Genomic DNA, 20,142 nt, shown 5'->3' with positions numbered 1-20,142 from the left:
ATTGTGGTGATGGTTGCACAACCTGGTGTATATACCTAAAAACTATTGAATTGTATACTTTAAATGGATGAATTCTACCTCAATAAAGCTGTTTTTTAAAATATGCTGGAAAAATACTAAGTAACTTACAAACAAGGTCATTTATTACTGCACTATTTGTAACAGCAAAAAACCTAGAAATAATTCAAATATCTATCAACAAAGAACTGGCTATATGAACAATGACGCCTCTATAAAATATACTGAGTATTCTGCAGGTGCAAAAAGGAATAAGAAACATCTCTCTACATACTTCTATGAAGTGCTCTCCAGGATATACTTTTAAAAGAAAAAAGCAATGTGGAAAGTGTTTATGGTATGTTACATTTTGTGTAAGAAACAGAGTGGGGACAATACAAACATACATACATATAACATACCTTGTGTTATAGTTTTAACTTTGGAACTATGTAATTTTACATAGGTTAAAAATAAATTAAAAACAATTTAAAATTTTAAAACAAACTGATATAAAACTCCTAGAAGATAACATAAGAAAAAACCTAGACGACCCCGGGTATAGCGATTACATTTTAGATACAACACCAAAGGCACTACTCATGAAAGAAATTATGGATAAACTGGACTTCATTAAAGTTAAAAATCTGCTCTGTGAAAGACAATGTCAAGAGAATGAGAAGACCATCCACAGACTGGGAGAATACATCTGCAAAAGACACATCTGATAAAAGACTGTTACCCAAAATATACAAAGAACTCTTAAAACTCAACAATAAGAAAACAAACAACCCAATTAAAAAATGGGCCAAAGACCTTCATAGACACCTTACAAAAAATGATATACAGATAGCAAATAAGCATGTGTCTTATAAGCTCTACATCATATGTCATCAGGGAAATGCAAATTAGAACAACAATGAGATTCCACTATGCACCTATCAGAATGGTCAAAATGCAGATCACTGACAACACCAAATGCTGACAAGGACGTGGAGCAGCAGGAACTCTCATTCACTGCTGGTAGGAATGCAAAATGGTACAGCCACTTTGGAAGACAGTTTGGTGGTTTCTTCCAAAACTGAACATACTCTCACCACAGATCCAGCAATCAAGCTCCTTTGTATTTACTCAAAGGAGTTGAAAACTTAATGTCCATACAAAAACCTGCACATGGACATTTATAGCAGCTTTATTCATAATTGTCAAAATTTGGAAGCAACCAAGATGCCCTAATAGGTGAATGGATAAATAAACTGTGGTATATCCAGACAATGAAATATTATTCAGCACTACAAGGAAATGAGATATAAGAGTCCTAAAAAGACACGGAGGAACCTTAAATGCATATTACTAAGTGAAAGAAGGCAATCTAAAAAGAAGGAATCATCCTGGAAAAGGAAAAACTATGGAGACAGTGAAAGGACCAGTGGTTGCCAGTGGTTGGGGCAGGGAGAGGGATGCCTAGGTGGAGCACAGAGGATTTTTAGGGCAGCGAAAATACATTGTATGATACTATAATGGTGAATATATGTCATTATACATTTGTCCAAACCTATAGAATGTACCACCAAGAGTGAACCTTAATGTAAACTATGGACTTTGTGTGATTCTGATGTGTCAATGTAGGTTTATCTATTGTAACAAATATACCACTCCAGTGGGGGATGTCAATAATGAGGGAGGCTATGCATGTGTGAGGGCAGAGGGTATATGGGAAACCTCTGTATCTTGCTCTTAATACTACTGTTTAAACCTAAAACTGCTCTTATACTGTCTTAAAAAAAAAAATGAAACAAATGAATGCCTCTGTATGTCAAATTGGTATCCAACCATAAGAAGAATGATTTCAAGTAATTTTAAAACACAGTATTTTGATGATACATCCCTAATGGGATATAGCATAAGGTTAAAACACACATACACACAAAGAAAGCTACTGCATTCAGTAGTCTTATCGATAGTTATAATACTGGTTTTGTTATTTTTTGAAACTATTGAAAAAGTAAATCATTTATTATATTATTGTAGTTAGGAACCAAGATTCAGCATATGAATAAAAAATACAGGGACTTCCCTGGTGGTCCAGTGGTAAAGAATCCTCCTTCCAATGCAGGGGACGCGGGTTCGATCCCTGGTCGGGGAACTAAGATCCCACATGCCGTGGGGCAACTAAGCCCGCATGCCACAACCACTGAGCCTGCACACTGCAAACTACAGAGCCCACACGCGCCACAACTAGAGAGAACAAACCTGCACACCACAACTAGAGAGAAGCCCATGTGCTGCAACGCAGAGCCCGCACCGCAATGAAAGATCCTGCACACCTCAACAAACACCCCATGTGCCACAACTAAGAGCCGACATAGCTAAAAAAAAAAAAAAAAAAAAGAATCCAGCATTTATCCTGACATTCCTATACAAACTGTATTTCAAATAGTTGGTGAAAGAAAGTTCTTTATAGAAAATCACAACTAATAAATGCAATAGGAAAAAAGAATTATAAAATCTCTATTTTCTATCCTACAATGATATAATAGATCTATAGACAACTATCATCAGTGGTCCTTAAACCATGAGGTAAGAGGTAGATGAGGAACTTATCATAACGGACAAGTCAGGCCAACATCATCTGAATCCACTGATTAATCCTAACCAAAGGAATATTATGTGCCTCCCGTTACGTTACAGTAGGAAATACACGGTACCATTCATGAAGTATTTTTACCAAGAAAACAAACAAACAAATGAATCAAATCCAGCCTTTAAATCTAACTACCAGATTAAACAAGAAACATTTTAAATGACACCTCGAGGACACAATCAGCCAAAATATAAAATGTGGGAAATTCTTTAGAAGAAATACTCCAGTTTCTACAAAGAACAAATGATATATAAAAAAGTGTGGGGGCTTCCCTGGTGGCGCAGTCGTTGAGAATCTGCCTGCTAATGCAGGGGACACAGGTTCGAGCCCTGGTCTGGGAAGATCCCACATGCCATGGAGCAACTAGGCCCGTGAGCCACAACTACTGAGCCTGCGCGTCTGGAGCCTGTGCTCCGCAACAAGAGAGGCCGCGATAGTGAAGAGGCCCGCGCACCGCGATGAAGAGTGGTCCCCGCTTGCCGCAACTAGAGGAAGCCCTTGCACAGAAACGAAGACCCAACACAGCCAAAAATAAATATAATAAATAAATAAATAAAAGATTACTATTAAAAAAAAGAAATTCTTTAAAAAAAAAAAAAAGTGTGGGGGTGGGGGACTGTTCAGAGTTAAAGAGCTTTAAAAAGCATATCCCCAAATATAAGGTGTGGAGTTCTGTGGAGCCACACTGAATTGTAAAAAAATATTTCAGAGACAATTCAGGACAATTGAATATGCAATAAGTATTAGATGATATTAAGGAATCCCTATTAATTCTATTAATTGTGATAATAGTACTGTGGGGTTTTTTCTTTCTGCTCAATCCTTGTCTGTTAAAGACACACAATACAGAAGTATTTACAGGTGGAATCATATGGCACCTGGGATTTGCTTTCAAGAACTACAGAGTGGGGCTTCCTTGGTGGCGCAGTGGTTGAGAATCCTTCTGCCAATGCAGGGAACACAGGTTCAAGCCTGGTCCGGGAAGATCTCACAGAGCAACTAAGCCCGTGTGCCACAACTACTGAGCCTGCGCTCCAGAGCCCGCGTGCCACACCTACTGAAGCCTTCGCACCTAGAGCCCATGCTCTGCAACAAGAGAAGCCACCACAATAAGAAGCCCGTGCACCGCAACGAAGAGTAGCCCCCGCTCGCGGCAACTAGAGAAAGCCCGCGTGCAGCAACGAAGACCCAACACAGCCAAAAATAAATAAATAAATAAATAAGAACTACAGAGTGTGCGAACACACACACATGCACACAAAGTGGCAGAAGAAAAGTAGAAAAAGAATGGTAAAATGTTGATAATCGTGAAAGTTAGATCTTGGGTGCATGGGGGTTCAGTACACTATTCTCTCTATTTTAGTGCATGTTTGAAATTTTCCATAATAAAGTTTTTATTTTTTAATTAAAAGGTGATCCGGATCAGTTAATATGTTGGAAATAACAGGACCCAAAGCAACTAACCTCTGTCCTGAAGCGAGGGCAATAGGAGACTGTCCATTGGGGGGCCGAGGCTCCTCACATGTCTTCATCTCCACCTCTACCTTATCCAGACACTGAAATAAAAGCCACAGAGAGCTAAGCATCTGCACAAAATCCCACACAGCACAGACTGTGTCTTATCCATCTCTGTGCTCCAATACCTAGTCGAGGGCTGTGCCCACAGTAGGCAGATAATAAATGTCTGTCAAATGAATGAATGAACAAACTGAAATACAAAGAGAGCCCTCATCTTCCCCCTTCCATTTCCATTAGCAGCAGAACTCCATGACAAGCATGGGATTAGCTCATAGCAGAAAAAGAAAACATAAATCCAAGTTACTGAGATATTACTATTCCTGGGGATTCCAGTCTTTGGGGTAAAGATATGTATCAATCAGTTCCTGGAGGGCTTTCAGCTGATAATCACCCAACAGTCAACATGAACTAAACTTCTAATTTTTCCTCTGTCAGGAATCCAAAGGAAATGTAAAGGTAGAACCTGGGCAGCAAAACTTGTTTTAAAAGAAAAACGAAAATCAAAACAAAACAAAACAAAATCAGGACTCCAGGGTCTTGTGTCTCAGCGCTAACTGCTATGTTGCACAGCAGTTCCAGAAAAAGCCCAGACAATAGTCACTCTGTCTCACAGAGAAGCTCACAAGCCAGACAGAAGAACCCACACTCCCAAAAGGGACAGCCCATCAGGGCTCCTCCCCATCTTCTCTCAGATCTTCTAAAACCTTACCCCGGCCATCCCCATTTGATTACTTGCAATCAAGAAAGGCCATTACCAAGCAAATTGGGTGTGTCTTCAACTTTGTCCACTGGATCTGAAAGAGGAAAGCAAAGACTCAGGGCTATGGGAGTCACCCCTCAAGAAGGCAGGTCTGCTGGCCAAAGAGAGCAGCAGCACTCTGACCCCCATTCTCACCCGGATTGAGGCCCTGTTGCAGTAGACCCGAGTGATGGCTAACCAGGTGGGAAGCTCCAGCACATTCTGTAGAACCTCTTCATCCAGCTCCAGGTTGGTCAGCTGACCCTCCCCTTTCAGGGTGCTCAAATTGATTTTGTCCGGGGAAAGATTCTTAGTGAACCTGAAAAGAGTGATGATAAGAAGCTATTATTTCCACAGAAATCTGCAAATGGGCATTATAGCGAATAACACTTCTCAATTTAGAGAAAAGAGAAAGTTAAAGAACAAATGGGGACTAATGGCCACACTGTCTCTATGCCGTGTAAGATGTTAGGTGAGGACTTCCCTGGTGGCGCAGTGGTTAAGAATCCACCTGCCAATGCAGGGGACACGGGTTCGAGCCCTGGTCCCCGAAGATCCCAGATGGCACGGAGCAACTAAGCCCGTGCGCTACAACTACTGAGCCTGCGCTCTAGAGCCCACGAGCCACGACTACTGAAGCCTGTGCACCTAGAGCCCGTGCTCCGCAACAAGAGAAGCCACCGCAATGAGAAGCCCACACACCGCAACGAAGAGCAGCCCCCACCCACTTCAACTAGAGAAACCCCGTGCAGAGCAACGAAGGCCCAACGCAGCCAAAAACTAATTAATTTTTTTAAAAAAAGATGTTAGGTGAGACATTTCATTCTGTCACGACTGTGTCATCTTTCTACTCAAGAACCTACGATGGGAATTCTGGAGAAATGGCTATAGCAGTGGCAATAGAGCCTTTTGATATATCTGAATCTCCATATAAAATCAGAACTAGATTGCAACTAAAAAACCCATGGATAACATTTAAAACAAAACTAGAAGATAAAGCATCCTCATAAACCCTCATACACAAGCAGGCAGGGAAAAAACATTAACAGCCACAGGACATGAGTGCTATAAGCAGCTGTGCAAATCAACAAAGAGGAAAACAATAGGGCATCAGACAGATCAGAGAACAGAAGAACTCCAAGATAACCAAGTACTCAGCAAAAAGCAATGTGGGTCAATTTGAGAATAGCAACTGAAACTGGAGGGATTTGGGGCAAGGGTCCCAAAGGAGCTGAAGCAATCTAACCCTATAAACTCTTGGAACTAACCAAGGCTCCTTCTTAGGACAGGGTACTGCTGGGAGAGGAATCCAAACTAAGCATGACAGAAATGAAGAAAAGAGATGGTCCAAATAAAAGTGGGGTGGGGGTGTTGGGGGGTAACAGACCAGGACATCTCAGAAAGCAAGCCATTATACTTTTAAACACTACCTGAAACAGCAGAAGAGGGAGCTCTATGAGGTTAGAATATAAAACAGTAGCAGATTAATTATTGGCTTGTTAAGTAGGGTAAAGTGAAACCCCAGACCCTTACACCTACCTTTACTGATGTGACAAAAGAACACACAACCACTTACAGACTTGCCAAAGGGACTGAACCTGAATCTCATCACGCTACTGGGTCCAGATGCTAATTTGCAGGGAATACAGAGGAAAACTGCTGAACTGCACCATAAGTGTGCAATCAGCAAAATCCAGGCCATGGGAAATTCTACAGGTCAAGGGGCCTGGACATAAACAATTCACACAGGCCCATCCTCTCCCTGTTCCACAGTCACTGTCTCCAGTCTTTGCTCATGTGCTCTTGCCACCCACTCCTTTTCCTGGAGCACCCTTATCACAATTTGCCATTCAAGGCCCAACTCCAGACTTCTCACTGAGGCTTTCTTTCCCTAACTGCTTGAACTCACATTAAACTCGTACCTTCTACATCCCTGGAATCTGTAACACACATTTAGGTCATAATCAGAGAGGGTCTTAGGGTGTTCTCTAATTTTCCCATGTGTAACTACTGCTGCACAATTAGATGTTGAGCCCTTTGATCAGGGGCTTAGTCTTAGCCATCCCTCCTAATAAAATGGTTCCCTGACAGAATGCTGGGCCTACATACCTTGTAGCTAACTGCCCTGTTGACTGACTACTCCCAGCTCCCTTCTCTCATCTTTTTGGCTGGATCAACTTAAGGCCATTGCCTCACAGCATAACCCCCTCTCCTGTATGACAAGTTATCTAGATGAATCTCACCCATATAAGTTCTCACTGTTGTTGCCTCACATAGCCACTATTTTCTACCCCAATAATGAATTCCATTTCTCCTTCCATCCGTAACTATACTTAGCCCTTACATATATTAGATGCTAATAGCTGACTTTTGAGTTATATGTTGTTTACCAACTTTTTTTTTCCCACATAACTTTTCCTTTTACTAAGCTATGTTTTCAGTGTTCGTGGTTTTCCTTGGACCATAACATCATGACGGGCAAGAGTTTTATCTTTACAATTTTCCCCTACAGTGACTAACATGGTATTGGGTTGGCCAAAAAGCTCATTCGGGTTTTTCAGTAAGGTGTTATTGGAAAACCCGAACGAACTGTTTGGCCAACCCAATACTATGTAAAAGGGCTCTGTAACAATTTTTTAAATGATAGTAAAAAATTTTTAGAAGTTTATAAACACACAGTACTGTATGATATTAACAGATACACAGAAATGCACTGGCATGATAACAACAAATTCAGGGAAATGCTTACCTGTGGGACAAGAGGAGGAGACCACAGCAAGTGTCACCTGTATGGACAATGCTTATTTCGCAAGTTGGGAGGTGACTGTATGGCTATTCATTATATCACTCTCTATACCTTTCATTATGGCAAATATTTCACAATAAATCTACCTAAGATTTCTATCAGTGACCTACTGTATAAACTTCCTGTTGAGAGAGCTCCTCCTCCACGGGTCTCTCACACTCCTACATATCTTGGTGGGTAAGAAAAACACAAAACACATGACCCTGACTGCTCCTTACCCAAGCCACTTCTCAGGATTCTGTTTGCAAAGAGTTTTGAGGGATGAAGTAATGTCCCCCTCCAGGGCAAAGAGCAGGCTTGTGTACCATGTACTATAAAAGCAATGGATTCCCCAAGCTCAGTGTTCCACTCCTACAACACACGTACAGACATCCGTCGGGGCCTGTTCATACCACGCCCGTGGGACCTGTGGGGGCAAGGGGAACTAGTGCAAACCTGTGTTTATGCTGCTTGCTGGGCCATGAGTAATAAAGTCCTTTGTCTCCGACCCAGGAGCCTTGTGCTCTGCCAGCAACTGCCACGAACTGGAGCAGGCTGTTAGCTTCTAAATAGGATAAAATAAAATCCCAGACCCTTACACATACTTTTACTGATTTTAATTCATAAAAAAAAAAATTAATCAACATTTACTGAGTATGAATCAATTTTATTCTCGGAACCAAAAAAACAAGTTTTCTATAATGGCTCCTATTCTCTGAAAACTAACTTGCCACAGAGGGAAAGAGAATTCCTCTTTTCCTGTAAAGAAGGGCCACCTACTAGGAAACAGGACTGGTGTGAAAGGGAAAAAAGAACACTTTAAACACTTCCACTATGTAAAACAACAACAACAACAACTGAAAGTAAAGGAAGATACAGTGCACATCCCTGACTAAACTGGAGGAAACACAGTCCTGAAGGAAGGAAAGGAAAGCAGAAGACAGAACTCAACGTTATTTGTAATCACTAGGTACCAGCAGGCTTTGTTTTCCAAGCTCCTTTTGTATCTAAAATAAGATATTACAGTTATTTCCTCCCAGCAACCCTTCCTTTACTCTTAAGTATTCAGGGAAGCCGCCTCAGCTCAGAAATGGGGGCGGGGCATCCGTCAGAAGAACTAGTCTTAAAGATAATAATTTTTGAAGACATAAAATTAGTTTTGAGGACTGTGTGTCTCCCCTCTCCTCTGCACAGATTCTGATAAGACCCCACCTCCCTACCTCAGCTGAGAATCACTAAGACAAGCTACTTTTCCTTCTGATAAAAAGCTATTTTCAAGAAAAAAAAGTGATAGGAACTTTTTCAAGTATGTTTCTCTCTGAAAAAAGAGGAACATACTTCAAATAAAATGAATAAGTTACACTGCTTATTAGCACTGACATTCTCAGAGTGACTGTATTAAATAGGTACCATACATCTAACTTCCATACTGTATTCTATGCAAAATCTAACTCTATTTACAGCTCCACATAAAATAAATGTCATTTTTCATTTTTTCAAGCCTTAAAAAAATAAAAAAGTATGACAACATTTTACTTTGTACCAGGCACTGAAAAGGAACTTAAACACATTATCTCAATTAGTCTTCGCGATACCCCATATGAGCTATGCATCGTTATCCCCATTTTAAAGAGGAAGAGCAATGGTTCTAATGAACCTAGGGGCAGGACAGGAATAAAGATGCAGACATAGAGGATGGACTTGAGGACACGGGGAGGGAGAAGGGTAAAGTGGGACAAGTGAGAGGGTAGCATTGACATATATACACTACCAAATGTAAAATAGATAGCTAGTGGGAAGTAGCTGCATAGCACAGGGAGATCAGCTCGGTGCTTTGTGACCACCTAAAGGGGTGGGAGAGGGAGGTGATATGGGGATATATGTATACATATGGCTGATTCACTTTGTTATACAGCAGAAACTAACATAACATTGTAAAGCAATTATACTCCAATAAAGATGTTAAAGAAAATAAAGAGGAAGAACATGAGGCTCAGATGTGAAGTCATTTGCCCAAGGTGACAGGGCAGGAAGAGGCAGAGGAAAAGCATGAACCCAGCTCTGCTCACTGGACTGTCTTACTTCTAGTAACATTTTCACTCAGTAATATGTTCCTCTAAAACACATCTGGCACAGAATGAATTTATAAGCTATCTCAGAAATGGTTAGAGGACAGCTTTTCCCTTTTACAACCTACCATGGACTACTTAACCTGTATAAGAAGAATAAATCTGTTTGGGGGGGTAAAGTTATAGTGTAACTCCATTAAAAATGTCTCTGCACTTTGCCAAACAAATCAGATTAATAAAATCTTTCTTAAGTATGCCCAGGGCTAAGTCACCACCATACCAGCAGTAATGCCCAGTCTCTACCAAGACACTAACAAGAGACCACACAGGTTACTGTGCCATCAGCTCTATGATCAAATATGCAAGTAAGTTAGTAAGTAATCATCAAAAACTGAACACACGAAACCACCAAGAGTTCTTTACTTATGCTCTAAGGACTGCTGACAGTACAGGCAGGTTATGCTGGACCACCACGGGCTGTTCTCCCATAACAGTAATAATGATATAACATAGATTTGCTTTTTAATTTATCAATTTACTTTTAGGAGTCAACAAAAATGGCTATTACCTTACCAGCTTCTCAAAAATGCAGTAAGAATTCCTCAACTGATTTTGTCCGCATTTTATAATAACAAAGAATAGGTGAAAAGGTGACCCATGGGGCCAGTCGCGGGAGAGGTTTGTGGAGGTCTACTCAACCAAAGAAACCACTGATCTGAGATCTAATCGGAAACCATCCAACAACCCCTGGTAAAAATTTCATTCAGCATTTGTGCTCCTAATAGAGGATGACATCACTGAGTCCAAGGGTGGCTGAAAAGGCTAATGGAAGCCTGCTATTTATTCCACTTCAAGAATGTGGGAAAACATTTTCTGGCCATCTGTTACTGTTACAGAGCATAGAAGCTAAGATGAAATCAAGATGGAAAAACAGATTTTGATCAGGTTTCATTTCTGCCAGAGAACTGCAATCTGCCAAAGAGACAACAGAGAAAGGCTCTCAGACATGTACCACAATGATGGGAAGTGAGAATTCTTAGATTTGCAGAGTCACAGAATTTCAGAGCTAGAAGGGATCTTAAATAATCACTTAGTCCAGGGACTTTCCTGGTGGTCCAGGGCTAAAGAATCCGCCTTCCAGTGCAGGGGACACGGGTTCGATCCCTAGTCAGGGAACTAAGATCCCACATGCCACAGGGCAACTAAGCCCCCGTGCCACAACTACTGAGCTCATGCACCTCAACGAGAGAGCCCGTGTGCTGCAAACTACAGAGCCCATGCACTCTGGAGCCTGCACACTTCAACTAGAGAGAAGCCCGTGTGCCACAACAGAGGATCCCATGTACGGCAACTAAGACCCAATGCAGCATGCATGCATGCATAAATAAATAAGTAAATAAATAAACATAGTCTTTTTTTCACCTTCCATTTTTAAAGGACATTTTAGCTGGATATGGAATTCCAGGCTGAGTTTCTTCCTTTAAGCATTTTAAAGATATCATCCCATTGTCTTCTTGCCTCTTTTGTTACTGATGAGAAGTCAGCCATTAATTCATATCGATGTTCTCCTTTCTGTGATGAGGCATTTTTCTCTGGTTGCTTTCAAGTTTTTCTCTTTATCTTTAGTTTTCAGCAATGTAACTGTGATGTGCCTGGGGTGGTTTTCTTTGGATCTATCCTGCTTAGGGTTCACTGAGCTTCTTGGATTCAATAAATCTGTTTTTCACCAAGCTTGAACATTTTTAGACATTATTTCTCCCACTCTCTCTGTTACAGCTCTTTTGAAATATCATTAACATACCATATATACATCCATTTAAAATGTACAATTTTTTTAGTATATTCACATAGTTGTACAACCATAAGCTTCATCAATTTTCACTACCTCCCTCAAGGAAAAAAAAGCCATACCCTGCAGCTATCACCCCCAATCTCCCCATCCCTCCCAAAGCTAGACAACTGTCATTCTATTTTTCGTCTCTATAGATTTGCCTATTCTGGACATTTAATATAAATGGAACCATACAATATATGGTCTCTTGTGACTAGCTTCTTTCACTTAACATACTGTTTTCAAAGTTCATCTATGTTGTAACATGAATCGGCACTTCATTCTTTTTTATAGCCAAGAATATTCCATTGCATGAGTATGTCACATTTTGTTTATCCATTCATCAGTTGAGAGACATTTGGGTTATTTCCACTTAGAGAATATTATGAATAATGCTACTATGAAAATGCAAGTACAGGACTTCCCTGGTGGTCCAGTGGTTAAGACTGCGCATTCCCAATGCAGGGGGCCTGGGTTTGATTCCTGGTCAGGGAACTAGATCCCACATGCCTCAACTAAAAGTTCACATGCTGCAACTAAAGATCCCGCATGCCACAACTAAGACCTAGTGCAGCCAAATAAAAGCAAATACCAGTTTTTTTGTGGACTTAACAATTTTATTTCTGTTAGACATACACTTAGGAGTAGAATTGCTGGGTCAAACGGTGACTGTTTTACTTTTTGGGGAACTGTCTATTTTCCAAAGTGGTTGTACCATTTTGCAATCCTACCAGCAGTATTTGAGCGTTCTAATTTCTCCATATCCTCACCATCTCGTTATTATCTGTCTTTTTCATTATAGCCATCCTAGTAATGGTGTGTTCGTTTCTGCTTTATAACAAAGTGAATCAGCTATACATATACATATATCCCCATATCTCCTCCCTCTTGGGTCTCCCTCCCACCCCTCTAGGTGGTCACAAAGCACCGAGCTGATCTCCCTGTGCTATATGGCTGTTCCCCACTAGCTATCTATTTGGTAGTGTATATATGTCCATGCCACTCTCTCACTTTGTCCCAGCTTACCCTTCCCCCTCCCTGTGTCCTCAAGTCCATTCTCTACATCTGCGTCTTTATTCCTGTCCAGCCATTGTGGTTTTGATTTGCATTTCCTTGATGGTCTTATGATGTTGAATATCTTTTCATGTATTTGTGGCCATGTCTATTCAGATACTCTGCCCATTTTTAAATTGGTTACTTGTTTTTTTATTATTCAGTTGTGAGCCATTATTCAGAAATTTTTTGTCTTGTTTTAGTTATCTACTGCAGCATAACAAATTACTCCTAGCGCCACAAAACAGTAAGCATTTTATTAAGCTCACACATTCTGTGCATTAGAAATCCATTCAAGGGATAACTAGGATTGTTTTTTCCTGATTCATGATATCTGGGGCCTCACCTGGGAAGAGATGAATGGCTGGGAGCTGGGATCACCTGGAGCCCTCTTCATTCACATGGTTGGGCCCTGACCTGGAATGTCTCAAAGGCTGGGCTCAGCTGGGACTGTTGACTGCACACCTATGTGTAGTTGCTTCATGTAGCTTGGATGTCACTTCCACCCCCATTCAGTTGGTTACAAGAAAGCCACTAGGGCCAAGAGAAAAACATGTAAGGTGACAGATATCGTTGTAGCCATCTTTGGAAAATATAATCTGCCGTGTATCTTATTCTCTCTTCTCTCCTTCTAGTACTCCAATTACACATATTTTAATATTGTTCCATAGTCACTGAGGCTCTGTTTTTGTTTTTCTATTTTTTCTCTTCTTCAGAGTAGATAATTCCTACTGCTCTATTTTCAAGTTCACTGACCCTTTCTTTAGCCATCTCCAATCTGCTGTTGAGCAAGTCCAATAAATATTTCATTTCAGATACTGTACTTTTAAGTTCTAGATTTTATATTTGGTTCTTTTTATACTTTCCATTTCTCTGCTCACATTCTCCATTTGTTACCAAGTTTGCTTTAAAGTCCTTGTCTGATATTTATTACTACCAAGTTTATTTACTACTACCAAGTTTGCTTTAAAGTCCTTGTCTGATAATTCCAACATCTGAGTCATCTTGGGGTCATTTCTATTGACTGCCATTCTCTGGACAATGAGTCATATTTTCCTTTATTACACATGTAGTCATTTATTATTGTACACTGGACATTATTGAGATTCTGGATTCTGTCAATCTCCCTTTGAAGAATTTTGTTCTGTTGAGCAATTAACTCAGCTAGATTCATACTCGAAACTCTGTCTTCCCCGTGGTGGACAGAAGCTGAATCTCAGCTCAATTCTTTCAGCTTTCAACCATTGCCTTTCCAGTCTCCATGGAGTCTTCCCCCATGCATGTCAAGGATTAAAGCAGATTTTAGGGCTTCCCCTTCTGTTGCTCCCTTCCTTTTTTTTTTTTTTTATAATTGCAAATCTCTTTATTCTTTTTTCTTTTTGGCTGCATTGGGTCTTCATTGCTGCACGCGGGCTTTCTCTAGTTGCAGCGAGTGGGGGCTACTCTTCATTGCAGTGCACAGGCTTATCATCGCGGTGGCTTCTCCTGTTGCAGAGCATGGGCTCTAGGCATGCGGCTTCAGTAGTCGCAGCACGTGGGCTCAGTAGTTGCGGCTCACAGGCTCTAGGGCGTGCGGGCTTCAGTAGTTGTGGCACATGGGCTCAGTAGTTGTGGCTCGCGGGCTCTGGAGTGCAGGCTCAGTAGTTGTGGCACACAGGCTTAGTTGCTCTGCAGCATGTGGTATCTTCCCGGACCAGGGATCGAACCCGTGTCTCCTGCACTGGCAGGCGGATTCTTAACCACTGTGCCACCAGGGAAGTCTGCTCCCTTCTTTCTGAGATTTATTCCCTCATTTTCCAGCCCCTCTTATAGCCCTGAACTCCACTCTCTGACTCCCCAAGCTAGTAAGACTGCAGACTTTTGCTTGAGTGCTAGCCATCACCCACCATGCAAACTGGGGAGTGTCCTCAGGCAAAAAGCTATATAAGTGAGAATCTTACCCAGTACAGTTCCCTTCTTTCAAGTTCCCTATCAGTTTCTGCTTCATTTGGTCACTTTCCAAAGTCTTTGAGTTGTTGCTTCTTACATACTACCCAGAGTTCATAATTGTTACATGAGGGAGGGTTAGATCAATATAAGATACTCCTATATTATTAGAAGTAGAACCCTTTTCTTCTAGCTCTCATTACGTTCTCCCCAAGAGGCAACCCTGATGTGAGTTACCAAAAATGCATATGACTAGATGTGCACAAATGCACCCTCTCAGAGCAGGGCAGTAAAGGGTAATAGATAAGTCATCTTCTTGGTCTGCTGGTGAAGTGCTTATCATAAAATTGTAAAGCAATATAAAAAGGTATAAAGAGAAAATGACAGTTTCCACTATACAGAAGTAATTATATATGTAGGCAGTAATTATATATGTAGATAGACAATTATTCCATATATATTCTACTAAAACTTTCTTTTTTCTTCAGTGAATACCTTGGGTATTTTATAGTCAAATTTTTAATGCTTTTTAATAATTGGAGAGTTATCTATAAACGATACCTCTGTATAGATGCACTGTAATTTTTAAAATATTTATTTATTTATTTATTTATTATTTTTTGGCTGCGTCGAGTCTGAGGGCGGCATGCAGCATCTTCACTGCGGCATGTGGGATTCTCTGCTGCAGCACACGGGCTCCTCTCTAATTGTGGCAGTCGAGCTCTAGAGCACGTGGGCTCTGTAGCTGTGGCCTGTGTGCTCAGTAGTTGCAGCGCTGGGGCTTAGCTTCCCCATGGCATGTGGGATCTTAGTTCCCCGACCAGGGATCGAACCCGTGTCTCCTGCATTGGAAGGCAGATTCTTTTTTTTTTTAACTTTTTATTTTATATTGGAGTACAGCTGATTAACAATGTTGTGATAGTTTCAGGTGCACAGCAAAGGGACTCAGCCATACATATGCATGTATCCATTCTCCTACAAACTCCCCATCCCATCCAGGCTGCCACATAACATTGAGCAGAGTTCCCTCTGCTATACAGTAGGTCCTTGTTGGTTATCCATTTTAAATATAGCAGTGTGTACATGTCAATCCCAAACTCCCTGACTATCCCTTCCCCCCATCAGAAGGCGGATTTTTAACCACTCGACTACCACGGAAGTCCCATAGATGCACTATAATCTATTTAATAAAGTCCCTACTGATTTCTCTTTTACATTCATTTCATTAAATAGCCATGTAGGTTTTTCTCACTTGTTTGATTCCTTCGTAGGATGAATTCATAGAATTGGAACTGCACATTTTACATTTTGACAGATATTGCCAAATTTCCCATCATAGACATGATACTGATTCACAATCTCAACAATTATAACCGATTGTAAAAATTTCCCCATACCCATGGTAGCTTGGTAATTTGAAGCACTCCTATTTACCCTACTCCCCATCCCAATATTAAGCCATCCAATATTCTGGAGATTCTAGAGAGGTTCTCTTTCTTTAATTCTTAACAATAGTCCTGATGAACATTCTAATTCCCTCCTCTAAGCCTGGAGCCTTTCTAGTCTGTTTAGCTGAAACACTAATACCCTGTCTGGTTTGAGCTAGTCTTCTTCTAGAATTTAATATTTGTAATTTGGTCCACTAGCAAGGGTCCAGGCAGGTAAATAAGGCATGTTACCTATCGACTCCTCATCTAATTGACTGTTAACATATTTGACCATCACCTGGAACATGGCTGCAATTTCTTATCCATTGTCTTTTCTACATACCCTTTTATTGATCATTCTAGAATTAGGACTGGGATAGGGGGGCTCCTCATCAACTGTAACTCAGAGACAGCTGCACTCTGCCCTCTCTTAATTCTACAACCATTCAGTTCCCATAGCGACTGGGTCCCAAATTCTTTCCCCTACGCTGGTCTTGAAGATATTACACCTCATGACCCAAGTCTTGGCATTTCTCACTTTGTTAGAAACATTTGTCATCCTAACATATTCCCCTTAATTTCTTTTACTTCCATGTCATGACAATTCTCAAGCTTACATCAAGAGTAAGAATTAATGAAATCCGAATATTGTATTTCTAATTTAAAAACTTATACACAAGCTCTTGGTTTAACCAAGTGAAAGTGTACTTGCTAATGCTCAGAAAAGAAAGGCCTATTCCTTTAACGGGCACTGTTGGTTATTTGCTATTGAATGAGAAGAGATCTTTGTGGTATAGCCTTAAATATCTAATTAGAGAAGTGTAGCAGGCAGATTATCTGAGTTTTAAAAATTGCCCTAGGAGGAAACTGAGGAAAAAGGAAAACCACACCATACACTGAGGCTGTCCTTAAGTTTTTAGCAGAATGGGCCCTAATTTTGACCAACACATATGCTTATTTTAAGAGGCACAGACTGCTCAAAATGAGTTATTCCACATCTGATGGAGAAAGAAAAGCCCTGTCAAACCTTTGAGTAGTCTCCCCTAGTGATCATTTAATGAACAAATACCTAAGATAGCAGCACAGTCAACTAAGAGTTAGTAGGTTCAAACCGTAAAAAGTAGCTGTAGAAGATACAATGAAGAGTTTAAAATAAAAACAAATGTCTCTAAGGAGGACTATGAGCTCCCTGAAAGCTAGAACTGTGTCATTTAGATCTCTGTCTAACACAAAGTCCAGGATAAGGATGTTCAATTAATGTTAACTGATAATAAGAAGCAAATAAATGATAATTGCCAAATAAGTGGAATGAACTAAGGGGTATATCCAAAAATCTATCACATTCTTTCACACATTGCAAATCAACTATAATATGTCTGATTATCCAGACATGTTAAACCAGGTTTAAGAGTGCCATCTGTAAACACAGAAATAAATATAAGCTGTGAAGCTGAAGTTAGAAGGCACACCCTTCCCCACTGCGATAATTAGAAAGTGCAAGGTTTTTAAAAAGGAGAGAAAGAGAGAGGTTAAGTATATTCTAAAAGCTCTATCTAAAAGCTTTTATGATAAAAAAAATAACATTAGAAAAATGAAAAAGAAAGAAGATATTTCTCTGAGAACAAAAATTATTTTTAAAGTAACAGCTAACATTTAATTGCTTACTCTATTCCAGGCACTGTCCTAAGCACTTTCTTATACATTTTTAATTAATTTATTTCTCTCAATGACCCCATGATATAAAAGACAACCATTGTCTCCAATTTATAGATGAGGAAACCTAAGCATAGAAAGGTTAAAATAACTTGCCCAAGGTCACAGAGCTACCAAACTGGGATTCAAGATCAGGCAATCTGGCTCAAGAACTTGCAGCCTTGCCCACACTAAACCATCTCTCTGACTTTAAACAAAGTCAACAGAGGCAGAGGAATATGGAGAAGCTCCAGGTGCCTCGGATGCTGGTCGATGGCAACAAAGAACAAGCTGAGCCTAATCCAGATGCTTTGGCATAGTATTCAGGCCTCTACGACCTAGGCTCTATCCTTCCAACATAATTTCTAGCTGTGTTTCACCCCTAACCCCTCATTTCAGTGATGCAGAACTACATGCAGTCTCCTAAATGTACCTGCTGCTTCTCAACCCAGTACCACCGCCCATGCAGCAAACTCTGCCTGGCATCACCTTTCTACCCCAACTGTCTGTGCCCCACTGGCTCCGCGGATACTTCTGAATGCTCTACTGGGCTTATTGTTTACAGGCCTACTTGTCTCTATAGGCAGTTAAGTCCCTGAGCAGGAATTTTGTCTCATTTCTCTGTGAGTTCCTGATGCTTGGCATACAATGCAGGTGGTCAATAAAAGTTTCTGGAAAGAATTAATGAATAAATGGTCTCAGAATCAGAGTCCTCAAAGACAGCCAAGAGCCAGGGGCTAGCTGAGCAGAAGGCCAGACTCCGCATCTGAGAATGGCTGAGACACTACCTGCAGCTGAATATCCAACTTTCTTGCAGCAAACCTTCCTCAGAGAGGCTTAGGAACCTCTCTTGTGGGCTCCAAGGACTGAGGAGCCACAGCCAACTCCACCTGAAAGGAAGGGAGAGAGCGAGGCTCTGCTGAGTTCAGCAAAAGGCTATCCCCCAATACACTGCCAGGCCTCTAACTTCATATCGACCTCTGTCAAGTCATTTCCTCAAATGAAATGAGTTCCTGAACACTGCAGCCCCTTCTTTCACTCAGGTTAAAAAACACAGATTTCAAAAAAAGAGACACAGAGAGAGAAGAAAGAAAAACAGATTTCTCTTAGAAAAGGGAAACGCATTTTCAGCTTGTTTTTTTTCAGAAAAACAGGTATTTTCAGCTCTGCCTGGGAAAGCACTACACCAGATGGCGGGAGGAAGTCAGCTTGAATGAACTTAGCCCATCCCTATCTGGATTGTCTACATTTCAGAACTCCCCAACTTTCAAATGACTCACACATACCAGTGCCCAGACCCCTGCTGCCCAGACCCCTGCCCCATCCTCACTGCCACTGCAACAAAAACCACTTTTGGAAAATAAAAAACAAACTTGGAGCTTCCAGAGTATCTGTGGATTGAGGAGCTATGAAAGTAAGAGTAGCTTAGGGGAGCTGACCCTGTAGGACATATTATGAATTAGAGTTGGTCTAGTTAGAATAGCGTTCCTGCTCCCAAGTATGTTCTCTACTCCTCCCCTTGAGATGGGTGAAATAATATATCCTAATGAACTGGGAATTTTGGTGAGATAGTAAAGGGAGCAGAGCATATAGGCCTGAGGGTAGGGGGATATGGTAGCAGAGGACTGAGGGTAGAACCGTGGCAATGGGTGCATGAGAAGGGGGGCCTTAGGAGGTGGGAAAGAGACATAAAGGAGAGAAGAGCAAGTATATCAAGAGCAAACTTGAGCTATTTCAGATTCCAGACTAACTCAGTGGTTCTCAGCCCTAACAGACTCAACTCTATGAGTGGTATTGCCAAGAGTGACAACATTTTCTAAAATAACATTCAAAACAATCTTCCCCCATGGTAGCTGCAGTCCTGGAACATTCACTCTAGTTTAAAGCTATGCAGAGAATTCCCTGGTGGTCCAATGGTTAGGACTCCATGCTTCCACTGCAGGGGGCACGGGTTCGATTCCTGGTCAGGGAACTAAGATCCCACAAGCTGTGCAGAGTGGCCAAAAAGAAAAAAAAAAATCTGTGCAGTACTTTGTGTTTACATGTAAGTAGGCTTATATAATCTAAACAGGTAATTCACCTCTGTAAACATCTAACAAACATTCAGACGTCAAAAAGGACAAAGGACAGGGAGTTCCCTAGTAGCCTAATGGTTAGGATTCCGGGCTTTCACTGCCGTGGCCCAGGTTCAATCCTTGGTCGGGGAACTGAGATCCCGTAAGCCACTTGGTGCGGCCAAAAGTAAATAAATAATTAATTTTTAAAAAGACAAAGGACAATCCTTTTGTGTGAAATGATTCTGCATACTGCATGACGTCAGCATCTCCAGCCCACTCATTAAATGCTGGTCACACTCCTCAATCACAACCAAAATAAAAAGTCCTTGCTGAGATACAATGATCTCAATGATCTAAAAGATCTTACTCCAAGGAATGGGAAAGAAAAACGTTTTCTTCTTCTT

The 20,142-nt window shown here is 40.9% G+C and overlaps 1 protein-coding gene across 3 annotated transcripts in view; it reads right to left on the bottom strand.

Moving 5' to 3' along the window:
- BLTP3A (bridge-like lipid transfer protein family member 3A) overlaps positions 1–20,142 on the bottom strand; it is a 59,161-nt gene that overhangs the window by 30,769 nt on the left and 8,250 nt on the right. For all 3 annotated transcript variants that reach the window (XM_068557915.1, XM_068557917.1, XM_068557916.1), the window contains exons 2-4: positions 5,055–5,217; positions 4,915–4,953; positions 4,106–4,197 (exon numbers count right to left, since the gene is read on the bottom strand). In XM_068557915.1, coding sequence (XP_068414016.1) covers positions 4,106–4,197; positions 4,915–4,953; positions 5,055–5,217 — 294 coding nt within the window. The remainder of the gene's footprint in view (positions 1–4,105; positions 4,198–4,914; positions 4,954–5,054; positions 5,218–20,142) is intronic.

Source organism: Eschrichtius robustus, chromosome 12, assembly GCF_028021215.1.
Source record: "Eschrichtius robustus isolate mEscRob2 chromosome 12, mEscRob2.pri, whole genome shotgun sequence".
In the NCBI taxonomy this organism is placed as follows: Eukaryota; Metazoa; Chordata; class Mammalia; order Artiodactyla; family Eschrichtiidae; genus Eschrichtius; species Eschrichtius robustus.
The sequence above is the reverse complement of the archived record's forward strand: the minus strand, read 5'-3'. Positions and strand labels throughout refer to the sequence as shown.